Source organism: Kogia breviceps, chromosome 3 (genome assembly GCF_026419965.1).
Source record: "Kogia breviceps isolate mKogBre1 chromosome 3, mKogBre1 haplotype 1, whole genome shotgun sequence".
NCBI lineage: Eukaryota > Metazoa > Chordata > Mammalia > Artiodactyla > Physeteridae > Kogia > Kogia breviceps.
Window position 1 is genome coordinate 175,791,600 of NC_081312.1, and position 21,013 is coordinate 175,812,612.

The following is a 21,013-nucleotide window of genomic DNA, read 5'->3' on the forward strand; positions in this document are numbered from 1 at the left end:
TCAACACTGTCATTTTACAGGTGAGAAAACTGGGGCTCAGGGAGGCAGAGAAACTGACTCAAGGTCACAGCTGGCCTGTCAGTCAGAAAGTGGGGTTAGGACTCAGGTGCTGGGCTCTACCTGCCAGTTTAGAGCATGCTGACAGCAGAGGTGGCTGTTTGCTCAAGATCACGTTGATGGGAAATGTTTCATACGCACCTCAAACTAATAACTACTTCATTGCTCAACAGGGCAGCCAACCCGAGGGAGAGAACTGGAGGAGAACGTGCCTCAGGCCCATGAAGAGTGTCTCACTGTAGCGGAGCGGAAATGGCTGGAACCCCATGTCCGCAGGAGTGAGGTGAGAGAGACGCCGGGCACTTACCTTTTCTTTGTCACTTGCTTCCCTAGCCACTGTAGAGCCCTGAAAGAGAAAGAGAGAATGAAAACACGTGCACGCGAGGTATCAGCTTCATGTGAAATATGCAAACACTCCAGGGCAGAGCACGGAAATAAATGAGCACCGACTTTGCTCTGGCCCCTCCCCGAGTGTGCTGCACCCTCTGCAGGGATTTCTGTCCACCTGTCTCCAACCCCTTCCCCTGCCGTGTCTCCTGTGCTGTCTTCTCCCTGGTTCCTGTCCTCCTGCTGGAAATCAGAAAACCCGACAATCACATGAACCATGACTTACTAAACGTGGAGTCAAACGTCAGTCGCCAGAAATGGTTGGTTTGAGGGTCTTCAAGGTGAAGTGGGCCGTCAGCTGGCCGCAGTGGCCACTGGGGCACGGAGGCCTCTTTCCCACGCTGCGTCCTCTAGGTGGGGGCGTGCCCTGGCCCCCGACTGCCCGTCTCCCCTGGCTTAGGGTTACTGATGAATGTGCTTCCTCACTTACCATGACTAAGACCCAGTGGGTACTTCCTGGCCCCTTTCACTTTGGAGGTCCCTTCAAACACACGTCTCCTTGCACCGCTTCTGTGTCAGAACCTAGGCTGAGCACAGAGGTATAAAGTAGAAGAAAACACAGTTCTTGGTCGCAGCAATTTCTACTCTAGTGCACTGGTTTTCAAAATGATGCCCTCAGTTCTGTGTTGTCTGAAATGACTGAGTCCTCCTGATGCCGACAGGGGTGCTTTGGGGTAGAGTTCAAGAACAGAAACTGTCCTTTGTTTGTGGAAGATCTTAATGCAAAAGAAAGATTAGGAAACAAATGGCCAGTGAATTTCTAACTTTGTTAATACAGCAGCGAGCATTTCTCCTTCATGCTCCGTGGCGACCACTGCAGTGTGTCACCCAGCCACGCCCAGTGTTTGCTGAGTAAACGGCTGGAGGAGGGTCACAGCCCGACTGGCTGCTCTCCCTCCCCTCCCAGCACTGGATGCCCAGACTATGACTAGGTCAGTGGGGCGATCCATTTACCTGACTGACTATCTTTTAAATAGATATTTATTGGCCTGGAATACTTGCATTAGCCTATCATTAAGAGAATGTGTCTGTGACTTGGGAAAATTGAAAGTAGCTTCTAGGTTGGCCACGCTTAACGCTTTTGCTCTATGACCGTCTTGCCTTCGAGCAGCTCAGGCATTGGTCAGGATGTGTGTAACGGGTTCACAGACGGGGGGACTCCTTGCATTGGGGACGGGGGCCGAGCCCAGGCCAGGGGCTCCCTGGGGCCACTTCTCCGTCTGCCCCACGCTCAGCATTCCCAGGTCTGGTGGATCCGAAAGACCCTGCAGCCAACCCAGGCAAGATGCCTGAAGCTCCCGGGGGATGTGCTGGAGGAGCACAAAGCTGACCCAGCAAGTGAAGACGAACCGTGTAAACCGTTCGTGAAGGAAAGCCCTCTGCCTGGCTGAGCCGAGCAGCTGTCACTTGCAGTGGTTTGTTTTTTCCTTTACAGATTCTTGAATTCGGGCCATAGTATCTTCCTCTATACACTGACTGCTAACAAAGAATGTTCCCAAATGTAAAGGGGGGGGGGGGCTTAATACTCAAGTATTAAATACTTGTAATACCTGAGTCTCTGTATCTTTAACCAAGTTTTTTAGTCTCTGTGTGTGTTTTCCCCTCTACGATATAATTTACTCTGCTCCTAATTCTCACTGAAGCTGCGTCTCTAAAAATGCAGAGCGTTAGCCTGGAAAAACTCATCCAAATTTAAATTCATTCAGAATTAAAAAATTAAAGCAAAATTAGAAACATAAGTCAGTCAAGGCTGACAGTTTGAGCCATGAAATGATGCCAGATGCCCAGGTTCCCTCACAACGGCAAGTATTGGCAAGGAAAGTTTGTTCTACAAGCTAAAAAGGGAGATGAAATCATGACCTCCAAGGTTAAAACTATAAGATCCAGTCTATAAGCATAATTCACATCAGGATATGCTCCAGCAGGATATGCTGAAGATAGAGGCGCTACCTTAAGCATTTCCGGGATATAAAAAAGTAGAACCAAAACAACTGCCTTTAAGGGACTTATTAGTAGAAGGGACGAGATGATGAAAATTCAGCCACTCCTCCCCATATGCCGTGCGTTATGCTGGACGCGACACACACGTATCTCATTAGTCCTCACAGCCGCGGAGGTAAGATCATCTCTGTTCTACAGATGAAGAAACTGTGGCTCATAGAGGTTCAGCATCTCGCACACAGCTAACAAGCAGTAAAACCAGGACATGTGGCTTCAGAAGTCATCTGGCTTCTTACGTGGGAGAGTCAGGCCAATGAAAAGACCTACGATACTGGGCAGGGTGAGCGAAGTGACACCGCAAAGGGCCGCGTGCGACAGGTGGCGCGGAACAGCCCCGCAGCCTGCGCCTTCCACCTGTAAAACAGCCACCACTTGGAGGCAGGACAGAGCAAAGCTGTGTGTGGCAGGCTTATATCGTTCATCTGAACTCCAGAGGGTAGGAAAGCCTAGAACATTCCCCCTCCCTTAGACTAGCATGTCTCAAAGCACAGTTCAGCGTCCAGGGGTCTGCAAAGTCAAAACTACCTTTATAACAATACCGAGACACTATTTGCCTATTTCACCATCTTGATATTTGCATGGATACTGCAGATACAATGGTGGGCAAAACTGCTGGCAGCTTAGCACAAACCCAGCAGTGGCACCACATGGTATTAGTAGAGTTTGTCATAAAACATATGAATAGCCTTGAGGAAGCAGTTCACCTAACTCAGTGAATCCATCATTCCAAACGACCAAAGCATGACGTAGCCAGACCAACGCGTGCAAACAGACTGACGGATTTTAAAAAGTTCACTGATGTGATGTCAGATTCCACACTGTAACTCAGCTTTGAGAAATTACCTCTTGTCAGGTTAAGGTGTGACATCAAAGGAAAACATCCACAAATTTCTGAAAAAGTTATTAAAAACTCCTCCTCTCCTTTTCCAACTACATATTTGTGTAAGGTGTGATTTTCTTCATACACTTCAATCAAATAACTTGGCAACAGGTAGACGGCCAAACCAGACAGGATGTTCTGTCTCACCAAACCTGACATTAGAGAGATCTGCAAAGATATAAAACAATGCTACCTGTTCCACTAAACTTTTTGATTTGGAACATATTTTTCATAAAGATATGCTAACATGTAATGGTTTTACTATTTTAAGTAAGTTTTTTTCAATGTCTCATTTCTAATATTGTAAGTATTAGTAGACATAACCTACATAAGCAGATGCTTTTTGGGGTCCTCTTTTAAGGGTGTGAAGGAGTCTGAGATAAAAAAATTTGAGATCCACTGATGAAGACCAAAGGTTGGAAAACTTTTTCTGAAAAGGGTCAGAGGGGCAGTGTTTCAGGCTCTGGGGTCCAAAGCGGTCTCTATGGTAACTACTCAACTCTGCTGTTATAGTGAACCACACACGATACACAAACCAGAGGCATTGTGGGATTCCAATAAAACTATGTACAAAAATGGCCCTGTTGGCCGTGCCATGGAGGCAGGTCACAGTCTGCCAGCTCCTGACCTGGACGTTGCCTGTGTCGGTGATCCCAGAAGTCAGACCCCCTCACTCCACAACCAGAATTTCCAGTGGTCCGCCTCTCTCTTGAAGGTCTCTGAAACAGCCTGTCCCTCACCTCCTTCAGGGCTGCAGGGAAGCGAAACCCTGTTCAAAACCGCATCCCCTCCCCATGCTCCCTGTCTGTACTTCTGTCCAGGGCACTGATCACTTCCCAGTGTACTCCGTAATTGACTTCCTTCTTTTACTTATTACCATCCGTCTTCACCCACCAGAATGTCAGCTCGTTGAGGGCAGGTTTGGTCTGTTTTGTTCATCAAACTATTCCCAGCACCTAAAGCAGTGCCTGGCCCGTAGCTGGTGTTCAATACGTACTTGTTGAATAAAATAGACATGGTATCTCTCGTGGGTACAAGTGGTCCTCGCTTAACACAGAGGAGCGAGGCTCCCGGCAGCTTTGTGCTCTGGGCGCCTCCTCAGTGCTCAGCATGATTGACTGCATACAACGTGGATGACCAAACTTAATGAATAAGAGTTAATGAAAATCAATCTTACCTTTAAGTCATATTTCCTATATACAGATAAACGGTGGCTGAACACATTTCTTGTAACAATCACATATATTTCAACTCCATCAACATTAAGCCGGTACATGCCCAGGAACTGGGGAAGAAGGGTGATCCCATGACATTCCACTATATACTGCATAGGAGAGAAAGACAAAAGGGGGGGGAAATGATCCAGTCAAAAGGTGTTCGTTCAGATGTAAAATGCAACTCTTCTGCTATGGTGTTTATACAAAGTGACAATGGTTTATTATCACAACTATGAATGTCCTGTTTACAGAAAATGACCATGTTTGTACTGCCTTCAGCAGTACAGGTCTGCACCCACCGTGCAGATACAGATAAGAAAATTCAACTCTATCTCGAGAGATATTTTCTCCCCAACATTCCAAACTAATTTGTAAAGTCAAAACTTGGATATAATGGCGTAGGGTGAGAGGACAAGTGATTGGTCCTTTCTGTAATTCCTTTAAAGTGAAATCACACTCTACCTGGGGTTGCCATCTTCCTCCCTAGAAGCCTTTACGATGATTTCATGAGGTTGAGGCAGCGTGACTCGGCCACTAAGATCAACTCCTTTAACAGCGTTGAAGTCGAGGTCAAAAAGGAAATTGTGGGGCTTCCCTGGTGGCGCAGCGGTTGAGAGTCTGCCTGCCGATGCAGGGGACGTGGGTTCGTGCCCCGGTCTGGGAAGATCCCACGTGCCGCGGAGCGGCTGGGCCTGTGAGCCACGGCCGCTGAGCCTGCGCGTCTGGAGCCTGTGCTCCGCAACAGGAGAGGCCGCGATAGTGAGAGGCTTGCGCACCGCGATGAAGAGTGGCCCCCTCACCACAACTAGAGAAAGCCCTCGCACAGAAATGAAGACCCAACACAGCCAAAAGTAAATAAATAAAGAAATAAAATTTACAAAAAAAAAAGGGAATTGTGGAGAAAGCTCAGTGTTAGAAGCTGGGAGAGTCGGGCTCCAGTCCTGGTTTTTCCTGTTTCTTATTGAGACTCTAATGTTTAAATTGCCCACTGGTCTCCCAAGGCAAAACGAATGAAAACAAATGGGACCTAATCAAACATACAAGCTTTGGCACAGCAAAGGAAACCATAAACAAGATGAAAAGACAACCTACAGAATGGGAGAAAATATTTGCAAATGAAGCGACCAACAAAGGCTTAATTTCCAAAATATACAAACAGCTCATACAACTCAACAACAAAAAACCAACAACCCAATCGAAAATTGTTTTTTCAAAAAACACTTCTCCAAAGAAGAAATACAGATGGCCAAGAGGCACACGAAAAGCTGCTCAGCATCGCTGATTATTAGAGCAATGCAAATCAAAACTACAATGAGGTACCACCTCACACCAGTCAGAATGGCCATCATTAAAAAGTCCACAAATAACAAATGCTGGAGAGGGTGTGGAGAAAAGGGAACCCTGCTACTTTGTTGGTGGGAATGTAAATTGGTGCAGCCACTATGGAAAATAGTATGGAGGTTCCTCAAAAAAACTAAAAACAGAGTTGCCGTATGATCCAGCAATCCCACTCCTGGGCATATACTGAGAAAGCATGATAATTTGAAAAGATACGTGTACCCCTCTGTTCATAGCAGCATTAGTTATAATAGCCAAGACATGGAAACAACCTAAATGTCCTTCCACAGAGGAATGGATAAAGAAGATGTGGTAATATATATACAGTGGAATATTACTCAGCCATCAAAAAGAATTAAATAATGCTATTTGCAGCAACACGGATGGACCTAGAGGTTATCATACTAAGCGAAGTAAGTAAACGAGAAAGACAAATGCCATATATCACTTATATATGGAATCTAAAATACGATACGGATCAACATAGCTATGAAACAAAAACAGACTCACAGCTATAGAGAACAGACTTGTGGTTGCCAAGGGGGAGGGAGGATAGGAATGGGACTTTGATTTTAGCAGAGGCAAACTATTATACATAGGATGGATAAACAACATCATACTGTATAGCACAGGGAACTATATTCAATATTCTGTGACAAACCATAGTGGAAAAGAATATGGAAAGAATATATATATGTATAACTAAGTCCCTTTGCTGTACAGCAGAAATTAACACATTATAAATTAACTATACTTCAGTAAAATTTTTAAAAAATTTATGAAAAAATATTTTTTTGGATACATTAAAGTGAATACTTCGTATATTTACAAGTGACATTGAATAAAAAGCTCATGTCAATGAAGAAGTAAATAAACTGCCCACCAGAGCAGCGGTGTGAAAAAGGGCTTGCCCCCGCTCTACAGACAGATGGACACTCTCTGGCCCCAGGTTGGATTCATCAAATCCACTGAACAAGTCCCAGAACTGACACCATTTCCAAGGAGAGTTGCAAAAACACAACATGCCTTTATCAGTCTTGAATGGCCATACTCTAAGAGGCCACAAGATGGAGACACTTCTCCTCAAAAGACCATCCTTACAAACTGGGTGCCATTGCGCTTTCCAAAGGAAAGTTAGGTTTTCCTTTCTTCAAAATGAAGGGGAGAGAAGATTTCCAAAAAGCTCTTTTATGCCCATGACGTGTGTGTGAACCGGTCTCTAGGCTAACTGAACAGCATGATTAACATGATTCCAAAATTGTACCTATTGTGCCTATTTACAGAGATGTGTCTGGAAGAATGGTCGCCATGGTAATGGTGAAATTGAGGGTAACTGCTTTCTCCCTTTTTCAAAAAAAAAAAACGGTTCTGCTCTAAGTTTTCTGTTGTACAGTGAACATTTTATAAAAATAAGAAAGTAATCAGAATGCCCTTTCAAACATTTTAGTGGTAAACACTGTAATAATCAACTCTGATGATATTAAACCATCTTAAGATTTTTTTTTTTTAAAAAAAGCCTTTAGTTTTTATCATTAAAGAAAAGATGAACAGCATCAGTACAGGAGTTTGATTTTTGCCACCCAGAGTTTTGGAAGACTTTAAAGATGCTCCTGCCCTTAAAAAAAATCTTACCATAATTGAGCTATATATTTTAGTTTGAGGAATTTTTCTGAGTTTCACCCCCAACTTGTTCTTTTTTTTTTTTTTTTTTTTTTTTTCGGTATGCGGGCCTCTCACTGTTGTGGCCTCTCCCGTTGCGGAGCACAGGCTCCGGACGCGCAGGCCCAGCGGCCATGGCTCACGGGCTTAGTTGCTCCGCGGCATGTGGGATCTTCCCGGACCAGGGCACGAACCCGTGTCTCCTGCATCGGCAGGTGGATTCTCAACCACTGCGCCACCAGGGAAGCCCCCAACTTGTTCTTAATGCGAAGTCTGATCAGAGGAATATTTTCTATTTCTCGCCTTTCAAAAAAACAGTAAATTAACTTGATTTTCTTTAATACAAAACAGGGGGTAAAGAGCTCTCGGCTGAAATGAAGATTTCTCACATCTGATGTTAAGAAATGAAAAGAGTGGTTGTCTGGTACCTCTGAAGAGAGATGGTTGGATGGGCCTTAAGCACATGGAGGCCCATAGGTTTCAGTTTGGCCGTTCAAGTCCCCTGCCTTGGTGCCGTTCCGCTCAATTATTCTCACCGTGGCCTATCTTTCAAAAGTCCTGCTGGCAGAAGATATCTCTGAGATCAAAATCTTGGCACAGGGCTTCCCTGGTGGCGCAGTGGTTGGGAGTCCGCCTGCCGATGCAGGGGACGCGGGTTCGTGCCCCGGTCCGGGAGGATCCCACGTGCTGCGGAGCGGCTGGGCCCGTGAGCCATGGCCGCTGAGCCTGCGCGTCCGGAGCCTGTGCTCCGCAGTGGGAGAGGCCACAACAGTGAGAGGCCCGCGTACCGTAAAAAAAAAAAAAAAAAAAAAATCTTGGCACAGAGTCACAGAGCGCCCAGAACAGAGCAGAGACTGACCACTATCCAGACTGGTGAATATGTTAAAGAAACCTGACGACTACATAGGAAATAACCAACAAGCTGCTTCTTTCCCCCCCAGGGGAAAACACACATACAGATTACATTCGACAACTCCTCTATCTTTAAGATTAAATCAATTACTCCATGTTAAGAAAAACAGATCAAATTTGATCCCCTTCATCAGCAAGTTTCTATGTGCACTTGTTCTCAGAGGCAAGGCTCACCTATGAGGCTCTCTGATGAACACCTTGAAAAATAGAGATTTGATAAACTTAAAACTCCCGAGTTTATACGTATGTACAAAACCACGACCACAGAAAGCCTATCACGTTAGAGTCCAGTGTTGACAAGCAGCAGTTGGTAGCAAAGGTTTAGAAAAGCATTTATGCATCAAAGCTTCGCAGAAGAGAAACTTCTCCTCCCCGTGAGTTGAATTTCTGGGTGGCAGCGCTGGGAAGACGCGGCTTCACGTCAGTGGAGGGATGTCTCACGGGGCCTGTGGGCACCTGGGCGGGGGCACTGCCGGGCACGGAGTCACTGCGCGTGGCAGTTGACACGAGCAGGCCCAGGGGTGACTCCTCTCCGACTCTTCACCAGCTGACCCAGGAAATGCTGTGCACACACCCCTACACCAGTGGGCACGCCTATGAGGGCTCCCCCACCCCACAAACGACTGGACGGTATCCCACGTCTAGGGAGACTGTAAACTCACGGCCACATCACGCTGCTCGAGCCTTCCTGGTGCAGCTCCACATTCGCTAGCCGTGTGACCGGGGGCGGGGGGGTATGTCTCTGCATTTGGAGGTGAGGCATAATATTAGTAGTTAGAGCACAGGGGTTTCGTGAAGGGTGTGAAGATCAGGGAAACAGCACTGCAAGGATGGTGGTGATTCAGGCAGGAGCCGGATGAAACCAGGACCCTGGGGCGGGGGTTGGGAAAGGAAGTAGGGAAGGAAAGGAAGTAGGGAAGGAAAGGAAGTAGGGAAGGAAAGGCTTCCACCTGATGTGCTCTTCAAACGCTCCCCGAGAAATGGATTCTATTTAAATGCAGGATGGGAACTCCCAATTTCAGGGAATCTCCACAGAACAGACTTCCCCAAAATGAATAATGTTGCATGTGTGTGTATTTATTTATAAAGTGAGGCAATATTTTTGTAAATATAAAAGAAACACTAAAATATTTCTCACTCATGTTGCTTTTAGGATCAGAACTCCTCTTCAAAAGCTTAATCCCTGACAAATTAACAAAACCACCTGTAAATAAATGCTTCAAAAATTATTTTAAAAGGGTGTATTGGTGGCACTACAGTATCATGATCAGTTTTTTGGCATGAACAACCTTTTTTTAATAGTTAAAAAACATCCTCAGCATCTATTAGTTTATTTTTAACATTGTTGACTTGATTGCAAGACAATCCAAGGATGAATCTTTGCTTCCTCTGTTTTACATGCTTAATTTCCAATTCTTGTAATTACAAGAATGGAGAAATAGTGACTTAATCCCAAGGGTCACTCTTTTAAAAAGGTGTAGGGAACAGTATGGAGGTTCCTTAAAAAACTACAAATAGAACTACCATATGACCCAGCAATCCCACTACTGGGCGTATACCCTGAAAAAACCATAATTCAAAAAGAGTCATGTACCAAAATGTTCATTGCAGCTCTATTTACAATAGCCAGGACATGGAAGCAACCTAAGTGTCCATCGACAGATGAACGGATAAAGAAGATGTGGCACATATATACAATGGAATATTACTCGGCCATAAAAAGAAATGAAACTGAGTTATTTGTAATGAGGTGGATAGACCTGGAGTCTGTCATACAGAGTGAAGTAAGTCAGAAGGAGAAAAACAAATACCGTATGCTAACACATATATATGGACTCTAAGGAAAAAAAAATGTCATGAAGAGATTAGTGGTAGGATGGGAATAAAACACAGACCTACTAGAGCATGGACTTGAGGATATGGGGAGGGGGAAGGGTAAGCTGTGACGAAGTGAGAGAGTGGCAGGGACATATATACACTACCAAATGTAAAGTAGATAGCTAGTGGGAAGCTGCAGCATAGCACAGGGAGATCAGCTCGGTGCTTTGTGACCACCTAGAGGGGTGGGATAGGGAGGGTGGGAGGGAGGGAGACGCAAGAGGGAAGAGATATGGGAACATATGTATATGTATAACTGATTCACTTTGTTGTAAAGGAGAAACTAACACACTATTGTAAAACAGTTATACTCAAATAAAGATGTTAAAAAAAAAAATAAAATAAAATAAAATGAAAAAAAAATAAAATAAAAAGGTGTAGGGGAATTCCCTGGTGGTCCAGTGGTCAGGACTCGGCACTTCCACTGCCAGCGTGCAGGTTCAATCCCTGGTCGGGGAACTAGGATCCCACAAGCAGCTCGGCATGGCCAAAAAAGTAAATAAATAAAATAAATAAAATAAAAATTTAAAAAGTGTAGGTATTTCTTTCACTTTCAACCACTGTCCTGATGTGGCTACAAGGCAATCCTGCCTAACTGGCAAAGGACATAATGCAGATGTTCCTTGTCTGCCATGTTAAAATCTCAATTTACAAACTCAACAGGTGCAGTGCCCTAGTGCCGCCCAGGAGACTCCTTCCTGGAGGTCAGATGAGTCTGTGGGCTTCTGCCCTGTGCCACTCTGAGGTCCCAAGGGAGACAAGAGGTCACAAGTGGGCCAAACACTTGGCAAGGCTGGTCATCCCCGTGTGGAGCAGGAATTAAGAGCACACATCTGCCAGAGGGAGGACTGTTATGAGAGCCCCAGCTGTGTACGCACAAGCCTGCAGAGCCTTCCTTTCGGCGGCTCCGTAGATTCGGTCCTTTCCCAGAGGCCTTCCCATCTGTGGCCCAAAGCTGGCCTGTTATTTCCACCCCTCCAGGCTCTCTAGGTCACCTTCTCTCACATCAAACAGGGCAAGTCTTGTCTGGCACATGAACTGGCAGCTTCCAGATGCTTGCAATTCAGCAATGACAGTGAGCTTCCGTCTGAATAAGGCATGGAACAGTTCGTCCCAAATTTTTAAAAAGTGACCTTGATGGTAATCAATTCTTTTTACACTCACTGTATGGAGCTAAAACCATCACAAGTATTCTTGGGATCAGTGCCCATATTCTCAGTGTTAAACTCACCGCATTACCTACATTTGCATTTTAAAAATATTGTTTTCTATTAAATATTTTTCACTTTTGCATTCTCATAGCCGGATGCCCCGTGTCACCTTGCGTTGTCATTTATCCTGCGGCAGCTTCTGTTTTGTTCCAAGAGTGCTTCTCACACACTTGTATTTGCTGGCAATGTTCATCTGTAACCAATAAGTTTTTATTTTCTGTCTTCTTTTAAAAAAATATCTTCTTGTACGAAAACTCCATGGTGTCACCGGTAAAGGCAAATTTTATCTCTTCATTAGTCTCCCTTAGAGCTTTTTCCTGTATAACAGCTTGTCAGAACCGTAATGCAATGACAAATTGACGTGGTGAAATAGGCATTTTAAAAACATAAAATGCAACAGCCACAAGATCCCGGTTTCCTTTGCTCTTGGGTGCTCAACAAGAATGACAAGTATTATGAATCTCCGATTCGTTGCGTCTTCTCATGCACAATGAAATGCCATTAACAGATTCACAGCTGACTGAAGGTTTCATCAGAGAGGATTCTAAGTGATGTACTGGAACGGATAAATATTTATATCTCCGCATGATAGTGTGAACCTGGGCTCCAGCTCTTGGAAATTGCTGTTATTATCATGTTGCACTCATTTTTTTTAGAGGCTTGAAATGACAATTTAATATAGCATCAAATTAATACTTCAGGGCTTTTCTGGTGGCGCAGTGGTTGAGAGTGCATCTGTCGATGCAGGGGACGCGGGTTCGTGCCCCGGTCCGGGAGGATCCCACGTGCCGCGGAGCGGCTGGGCCCGTGAGCCGTGGCCGCTGAGCCTGCGCGTCCGGAGCCTGTGCTCCGCAACGGGAGAGGCCGCAGCAGTGAGAAGCCCGCGTACCGCAAAAAAACCAAGAAAACAAAAAATTAATACTTCAGTGTAAAGTATTGCTTCAGTTACTGTTTTTGAAAGGTTAAATGATCTGTAATCCGTATTGTGCCTCTATGTTTACAGATCGCTCCAACAACATTCTTTCGTAACGGTGGGGGGGGGCGAGAAAGAAAGAAAAAGGGAAAGAAAGAAGGAGGGAAGGAGAGAAAAAGGAATAAAAAGAAGGAAGGAAGGAAGAAAAGACAGAAAAGAAAGAAAGAAGCCAGCCTGAAATTAAGGATTGGTTTGCTTTAAAAGGACCAAATAAATAAATAATCCAAACATTTCTTGGATACTTTGAATTCTCCTTCAAAATTCCTTGAATTTTGGGATAATGGTCCGAGTCAGTTAATATGATATCTTTTGGTTTCAAACAGTTTTAAGTCATAAAAGAATGTAAGGATGACTCCATTTAAGCTAATGTAAGTATAAAATTTTACTGCTTTTCTTAAACTTAATAAAAAGCAGGCTTAAAAGGAATAAACATTCCTCTGCAGTATTTACAAATATTCTTGGTACTGAGATATTGCAGAATATACCTGAATGCAAACATTGGTGCCCCTAACTCTGTCTGTTATGCTCTTCTAAAGACCCATACATAACATCATCATTAAAGATGAAATGACTTTGTAAAAAACCCCGTATCAGGGACTTCCCTGGCGGCCCAGTGGTTAGGGACTCTGAGATTTCACTGCCAAGGGCCCAGGTTCAATCCCTGGTTGGGGAACTAAGGTCCCACAAGCCGTGCAGTGTGGCCAAAAAGACCAAAAAAAGTACCAAAAAAACCCCACCTCACCTTACCATAAGTACAGATGGAGTTTACTCAGTGGTTACAACGGAAATGCAGACGGACTGCCCCAAGCATGCCGGCGTTACGTGCTCTGGGAGGCCTGGCTGCCCAGCTCCGGAGCGCAGTCAGCAGCCTTTGGTTGGCAGCTCCTTCGGGGCCTGCCTTCCTGTCCCTTTGGCCCGACGTGGCAGCATGTGGGTGGAGGACCCCACAGGACCCCACCAGGTTGGCTGTGCCCTGGGGGTGCCTGCCTGGCAGCCTGCCCTCCCCCTCTGTCCAGGGCTACACCCCTTTGCGCTTCCCGCACTGGCCTCCGTCCCTCATCAGCATCCCGACTCCACACGCCGTGGGCTTTCTGCTCGGGCCAGTCACTCGCTCCGGAGCAGCAGACACAAGGGGCAACAAATTCAGGACCTCCAGCAACGGCAGAGCTTAGGACTACCAGAAACAACTTGGAAGAGTTTACGCATAAAGCGTTTGAAGAAATAGAAGGATGCAAGTTCAGAAATGAGCATATGTGATAAAAAACGATCAGGAGTGCACTGGTGGATTATTTTAAATGGAACTTCTAGAAGGAAAAATATGATCTTTGAAATAAAAAAATCATTGGACGGGGAGGCCACAGGTTAGAACAGCTGAATAGAGAATTAGGAGTGGGTGACACGGCTGAGAAATTTATCCCAAACTGAGCAGAGATGTTTGGAGGGAAGGGAAGGGAAAGTGAAGTGCCGTGGAGGCTAGAATGAAAATGTCAGATCCGTAGATGCTGGAGAGAGGCGGGGCGACAGGCGATGTATGAAGAAAAAAGAACAACGGGAATTCCAGAAACTGGAGATAACGTGCTGCGGGAAACGCGTGCTGACGAGCGGACTGCGCAGCTGGAAACCTGGGCCACGACGCCTGGGACGCTGGGGACAGACGGTGATGCCCCCGTCTGCAAGGTGTCTGTCTGCGGAGTGGAACTGGAAGGGGTGCTCCCCACGCCACAGGGACCCTGGAGGTGGCAGCGCCTCCCAGACTTCACTGAGAGAGGAGCAAGTAAAGTATGTGCAGCTTCTGAAGGCACAGAGGCTCTGCTGGGAGTTGCCTTGAATCGCATCGTTCCAGGTGCTCAGAGGGCTTAAAACTTTAATGTGCTTTTCACATTTCGACCGGCCTCTCCTCCAAAGAGAACGAAAAAGCCAGAGAGCAGACCTGGAGCGTTGCTCCCGCTCTGGAGAGCTGGTCCTGTGACGCCACTTCCAGGGGCTCCGTCGGCGTCACCGGGAGCACGTGAAGAACGCGGCCTCTCGGGTCCACCCAAGGTCTACTGAGTTGGAACGTGAATCTTTTACAAGACGCGCGGGGGTTCCGTCTATGATCGGCAGTTTGGGACGCACTGACGGAGGGCGTAACTTCTTCTCTCTGGGCACCACGCCCTCCATTTTTAAACTTTAATTCTTGGCTTTTATGGGACCTGTTTTCTCAGTTTCTCTCTGTTTGTGGCTAATGTGACTGCCCTTCGTGGGAGGATAAAAAGATGTCCTCCAAGGAGGTTCCAAAAAAGCCAAGCATTCACCCCCAAATCCTTTACTGAAACTTGAGGTACTAGCTAGCTTTTTCAACAAGGATTTCAGATTTTTAGGTGTAACTTCTAGATTTGGCTCAAGTTACTGTCTCCCAAATAACAAAGGGTAAGAAAGGATTTTTAGGTTACTTTATCAATTTGTCAACTCAGTCACTTTGAAATAAAAATAAATAAATTTACACACTACGTTTCAAAAACATAAAAGATATTCCTAACACTATTTTCATAAGGCATTTCTTGATCATCTGCATTGGAACTTGTTCCCTCTGCTAAAATTTCTAAAATTTTATTGACATTGACTCTTAATTAAAGCTGAAGCCACACGATACCAAAACTCCGAATGAATTCAGGTCAAAAAAAAAAAAAAATCAGTCAATTTAGAAGAAATAAGACATTCAAGAAGGTTCTTGACCATTTTTTCCTTTTTGAATGCTCTTCAGCAGTGCTCAGCTAATCGGGTGATAATTGTCATTTATTTATTATATTTTTAAATTTTTATTGGAGTACAGTTGCTTTACAATGTTGTGTTAGTTTCTGCTGTACAGCAAAGTGAATCAGCTATACATATACATATATCCCCTCTTCTTTGGATAATCGTAATTTGTAAGACCTGAGTTTGTCCTAACCTAACAGAAATTTGAAGAAAAGGATATTTACACCAAAGCACTAAGTTATTTTCCCAACCATAAAAAAAGAGAAAAACAAAGGAAGAGAGACATAAAAGTTTGCTCTGCTTAATATAAATTTTCCATTGGTCTGAACGATGATGCTATGCTTTCTTAGCGAACAGTGGAAATTAGGGTAAGATTTGGGCAGCAAATGAGGACTAAGGGAAGATGCTGGAGCTTGGGGGAAAAAAATCTAACTCCTTATGGTTTGAATCTTCAGATTTTTCTGCATCTGTGCCATACTCTACCAGAAACCAGGCCCCCTAGTGGATTCAAAGAGCAAATGATTTCGACACTGGGACTACGGCAACTAAGTGTGTGCAAGAAAGGTATCTAATGATCTTACTCGATCATTTACATAGCACTTATCATATACCAGGCACTATTCTGAGCAGGTTATATAATAAATATCAATTCACCTGATTAGTACAACACTGGATGAAGGAGGTACTATTATCCAAATCGTATAGACAGAGAAGCAGGTGCAGAGAGGATAGGAAACTTGGCCAAGGTCGCACAGCAGGTCGGGAGCAAAGCAGCCAGCTGCAGAGTCTGTGCTCTGAAAACCACCTGTCACACAGCACTGCCGGTGAGGTTGGCTCATCAGAAAATTAACCCTAAGAGGCATTTATTTAAATACCTAGCAATGTTCTACTTCTCCAGAGGCTGGCCTTGGGATAATTTTAACCTTCCAGAATACAGCTGCACCTCTGCATATACCTTACTAAAACAAAAAAACAATGAAAGAAAAGAAAAAAGAGACGTCAAGCACCATAGAGTAACCAAAGCTGTCAGAAAGCCCATCCAATGTATTCCGCTGGAGCCACCCTCTCCGAGAGCCTGTCCATCTACTGATCTGGGATCTGAACACGCCTACTGACTTGTCCAGACGGGGGAGTTCAGAAGCAAAGGCACATTCGAAGGTAAAAGCAACAAAAAGCAAAAAGAAATAAGTGAACTGACAGTCCCCACTGAAGCAGGAGACAGAAAAGTTTTGACTAGACATAAATCCTAAAAGTAGTCCAGGCCACCTTACATCCTCTCCGGAATTAGGTCAAGAGTAAATACACGGCACAGGGAATACAGTCAATAGTATTATAATAACTTTGTGTGGTGCATAATCTATAAAAGTATCGCAGCACTATGCTGCGCACCTGAAACTAGTCTAATATTGTAAGTCAATTATACTTCAATAAGAAAAAGGGTAAATACATGCACAGACGAATGAAAGGAGGAAGGAAATGCAGATGGGGAAACTGAGGTTCAGAGATCGCTTAAGTAACCAGTTTGTGACGAACTATGACTTAGGTCTCCTGACCTTCAGGTCGTGTCCTTTAAATAAATCCTATTAACAATGGTGATCCTCAATCACTAAGACCCTTTACCTCTGTTTATTTAAAAATTGTTTTCTTCCAGTGTTGTTGAATGTAATTGGCTTACAGCACTGTACCAAGTTTAAGGTGTAGCACATAATGATTTGATTTCCCACATACATCATGAGATGATGGTCACAGTAAGCTTACTGAACATCCAGCATCTCATGGAGACACAATATCAAAGAAATAGGAAGAAAATATTTTCCTTGTGACGGGAACTATTAGGATCTCCTCTCTTAACAGCTTTGCATATGGAACCTACGGCAGCATTCACACTCATCATGTTGCACATTGCATTCCGAGCACTTGTTTATCTTATAACGAGAAGCTTTTACCTTCTGACCACCTTCATCCAATCCCCCCGCCTCTGGTAACCACAAATCTGATCCCTCTTCCTACGTCTTTGTTTGTTTTTCAAGAATAATTGACCTACAACACTCTGTTTTAAGGTTAACACTAAGACCCTTTATATTTAAGATACTTTTTTATAAGAAGCAAAACACAGATGCTGAAGAAATGAGAACTGAGCTTTTTCTGGATAAAGAATATACCAAGAAAATAACCATTCCGCAGCAGTGGAATGAAATATTTAGTGCTGTGGCAGCCCCTGGAGCATGTTAATAGACTCATTTTGGTCCCCAATGTACTTTACGTGATAACGATGATACGTCAAATCTGCATGTTTGTTACAGTAACTACCCCAGAGGAAACATTTCAAACGGTAATTTCTGTATAGTCAAAAAATTCTGAACTCAAAGATGTCATCAAGAAGTTGACATTTGAATTGCATGTCACACTGTATTAGAATAGTATCATAGTCACTTATCAGAATAATATGTTTTCATCAGTCATTGAGGTATCACATTGCTTTGAAGGTTCTGAGACAATTTAAAGAAAGCAGAAAAAGAACGCATCAGCGCGACATTAAGTCCCAGAGAGGAGTGACTGGCTAAAGCTGCATCCTAGAATTCCATGTATTCAGAAGCCAACGCCTGAGCGGTTTTTACCCTCATAGGTACTAACCCAGCGCTTTAAAATTTCCTTCACAATCGGCAACAGCATAAGCGCTGTAGGACAGATTTCAAAAGGAATAGATGTTATAAAAGACTGATTCGATGTTTAATGGATTTAGAGGCTGCCCAGTGTTTTTGAAAAAAACAAATGAGGGGCAGTCCCAAGTTGCCAGAAACAGAAGGCAGCTTCAAGATGCTCACAGACCTTACTGCAAGCAAAATGCAGTTGATAAAGCTCGGTGCTTTGCGTCCACCTAGAGGGCTGGGATAGGGAGGGTGGGAGGGAGACGCAAGAGGGAGGGGAGATGGGCATATATGTATACGTATAGCTGATTCACTTTGTTATACAGCAGAAACTAACACACCATATTGTAAAGCAATTATACTCCACTAAAGATGTTAAAAATAAATAAACAAAATTTTTTAAAAATGCAGTTGATCATATTTGAGAAGAATAAACAACTGGCAAGAAATAATTCCTGGGGCTTCCCTGGTGGCGCAGTGGTTAAGAATCTGCCTGCCGATGCAGGGGACACGGGTTCGAGCCCTGGTCTGGGAATATCCCACGTGCCGCGGAGCAACTAAGCCCGTGCGCCACAACTACTGAGCCTGCGCTCTAGAGCCCGAAATGTTGCCAAACCTTAAGCAGAGTGACTTTAAAATCAGAGTGGTAATCATCACAACTATTGTACAGAAGGGTATTTAGATTAAACGTGTTACGTGTATTAACTACCAGTCTATCATTCCTAAATGTTAACTGTGGGTAATCTGGCCACAGTAAGTTTGAAAAACACAGCTAGAGGGAATTTTTGTGTCAAATGTGTTCTAGTCATGTCCTAACTATATATCTAAATCCTTGGCCTTGATGATAGTTTGTCACAAATGTCAACCTTCTCAGAGTTTCACACAAAGAGAAACATTACCTGGTGGTATTTCTTTAGGATGTTGTGCATTTCGGCCACATCTTCACTCGTGATGGTCTTGATGATGTACCTCTTGTCGTAGGACGTGTGGAACCGGGCTCCGCTGCGGGCTTGGGAGTCGTTGGGAAGGGGCGCACTCCTGGTCAGGGAATTCTTCCCGTGGGATGACGGGGGAGGAGGGAAGAGAACCGGTTAAAGACTAGTTTCCAGGTCATTTGTTGTCGCCACACGTTTTCAAAATCGTGTGTGTTTGGAAGAAGTTGCTAAGTAGGAGGACAACACTTTCTATTCATTGTAACTCAAATGGCAAGTCCTTCAGAAGACATGAAAACAGCGATTCTAACGTCTAGAATTATAATCAAAGTTACTTTGTTCACCTTGTTCTTTTGAGTTAGAGAAGAGCTGAGATTTCCCTCTCAATAAAATTAGGTTCCAGCCCTGAAAGGACATTTTACTTTCCCCGAGTGTTTCCTTATATGACAGGTATGCTGCCAAGCGTTATACACAGAGGACTTCTCCCAACTCTGATAACATTCCCATGAAATGGTTACTAGTGACATCACTGTCGTTTTACAGATGAGGAGATGGAGATCAGAGAGGTATAATCACTGGGAGAAAGTCACACAGCTAGTACGGGGAAGAGCGGGAATGCCATCTGCAGTGTGGCTGGCTCGGAACCCAAGTTCTCAACTAGTCAACTGCTCAACTAGTAAACAACTTAATTACTAAACTCCGTGGCCCATGGCTGCCCTGGGAGGGCCTGGCCTGGGCAGGTGTGCTCTAACACAGCTCCAGAACTTTCTGACCTGGCCCATCCTCCACCCCACTTCAGCCATTTTTGAGGATGATTCATCTCCTGGAGAGGATGGGGCAGGGCTCTGCGTGGGCGCTCTTCTGCAATCACTTCACTCCAGGATCTGGCATTTCATTCCACACTCACTGTCACTCCCGCTAAGTCTCCCCTGCTCTCACCCGTGACTCCCGTTTGAATCTGTTTTCCTAGAGCCTCCAGGAAGTCTGTCCCGCTTTCCCCCAGCCGTCTTACACTGGCCACCAGACTAGTGCCTCAGCAAACCCCCAGCGTGAGGAAGTCTGGTCTTCGCCTCTGCTAACTGTGCCCTTGAGAACCGACCTCCATTCCCTGCCCAGCCCCACGGGACGGCGTATGAGGGATTCACAGGGAAAGACAGTCCCACTTCACCTTCCTCTCCCAAAGTGGGCGTTCGAAAGCCCCAATGAACAAAGTCTGTCTAGTTAGGGGGACAGAGATGTCTTCAGAGACGCAGGTGGTATCACTGCATCATGACTCAGTGAGAGTTCCCCAACAGTCTAGAACGTTCAAGCCTCCTGAACCTTTCCTTCTTTTCCAGACAAAATCCACCAGGACTGAGCCGTATGAGGTCTTAATGACTCTGCGGTGGTGCAGCAACTCATGGAGGGCCTCCTTGGGCTGAGGGAAGCGAGCACATTCTCATCTCCAGGACCAGCCCTGGCACCTCGGCTGCCGTCTTTACATCCTGAGACAGCACATCCTGATCTGAATGCGACCGGGCACAACTGCCAAGTGCAGAGACGCTCCTGCCAATGAACTGAATTTGCTTTCCTTAGCTTATTAGAAAACTTGAGAGAAGGGGGGGGGGGAATCAGTGTAACTCCCAATGATTTTAAATAGCAGGATCTGGCCATGTTAAATGATGAAGACAGCTGAAATTCATCAGATAGACGGAGGAGGAGGAAAAGGATTTTCAGGACGAAAATGGCTGTATCAACAAGAGTTTGATTCTCACTTATATTGCTTTTTTTCCTCAAACATAAAAATCCTCCTTTATACCACTTCCTACTAAGAACAAAAGGGAAGAAGATCAAAGTGAAATGCCCTCTTGGGGGATTTTCAACACTGGCCAAAAACAGCAATCATTGCTCTTGGCTGATGGTCTTTCTCCTCCCAAACATTATTTGTAAAAGGTTATTCCAAATAAAACAAGAACACTAGGAATTGTAAGATTACAAATTACTTTCAGGCATAAAAATCAAAGCAGGAACAATCAACTTAATGAAAGACAGGCGGGCCAGGCTATAAACTGTGTAAAACTGACAACACATGTAAAATAACTTTTTGGGGGGAGGGGGGAATAGAAAAGGATAATTACATTTAGCAAAGGAAAGAATTACAGCAGCATCAGTTTCATAGACTGTTTCCTTAGGCGCATTGGATGT

At 44.6% G+C, this 21,013-nt stretch overlaps 1 protein-coding gene across 3 annotated transcripts in view; it reads right to left on the reverse strand.

Annotated features, from left to right (window-relative positions):
* PIP4K2A (phosphatidylinositol-5-phosphate 4-kinase type 2 alpha) overlaps positions 1-21,013 on the reverse strand; it is a 179,273-nt gene that overhangs the window by 40,522 nt on the left and 117,738 nt on the right. For 2 of the 3 annotated variants that reach the window (XM_059057863.2, XM_067030389.1), the window contains exons 4-6: positions 18,797-18,949; positions 4,503-4,649; positions 365-403 (exon numbers count right to left, since the gene is read on the reverse strand). In XM_059057863.2, coding sequence (XP_058913846.1) covers positions 365-403; positions 4,503-4,649; positions 18,797-18,949 — 339 coding nt within the window. The remainder of the gene's footprint in view (positions 1-364; positions 404-4,502; positions 4,650-18,796; positions 18,950-21,013) is intronic. The other variant, XM_067030388.1, reaches the window with a different exon arrangement.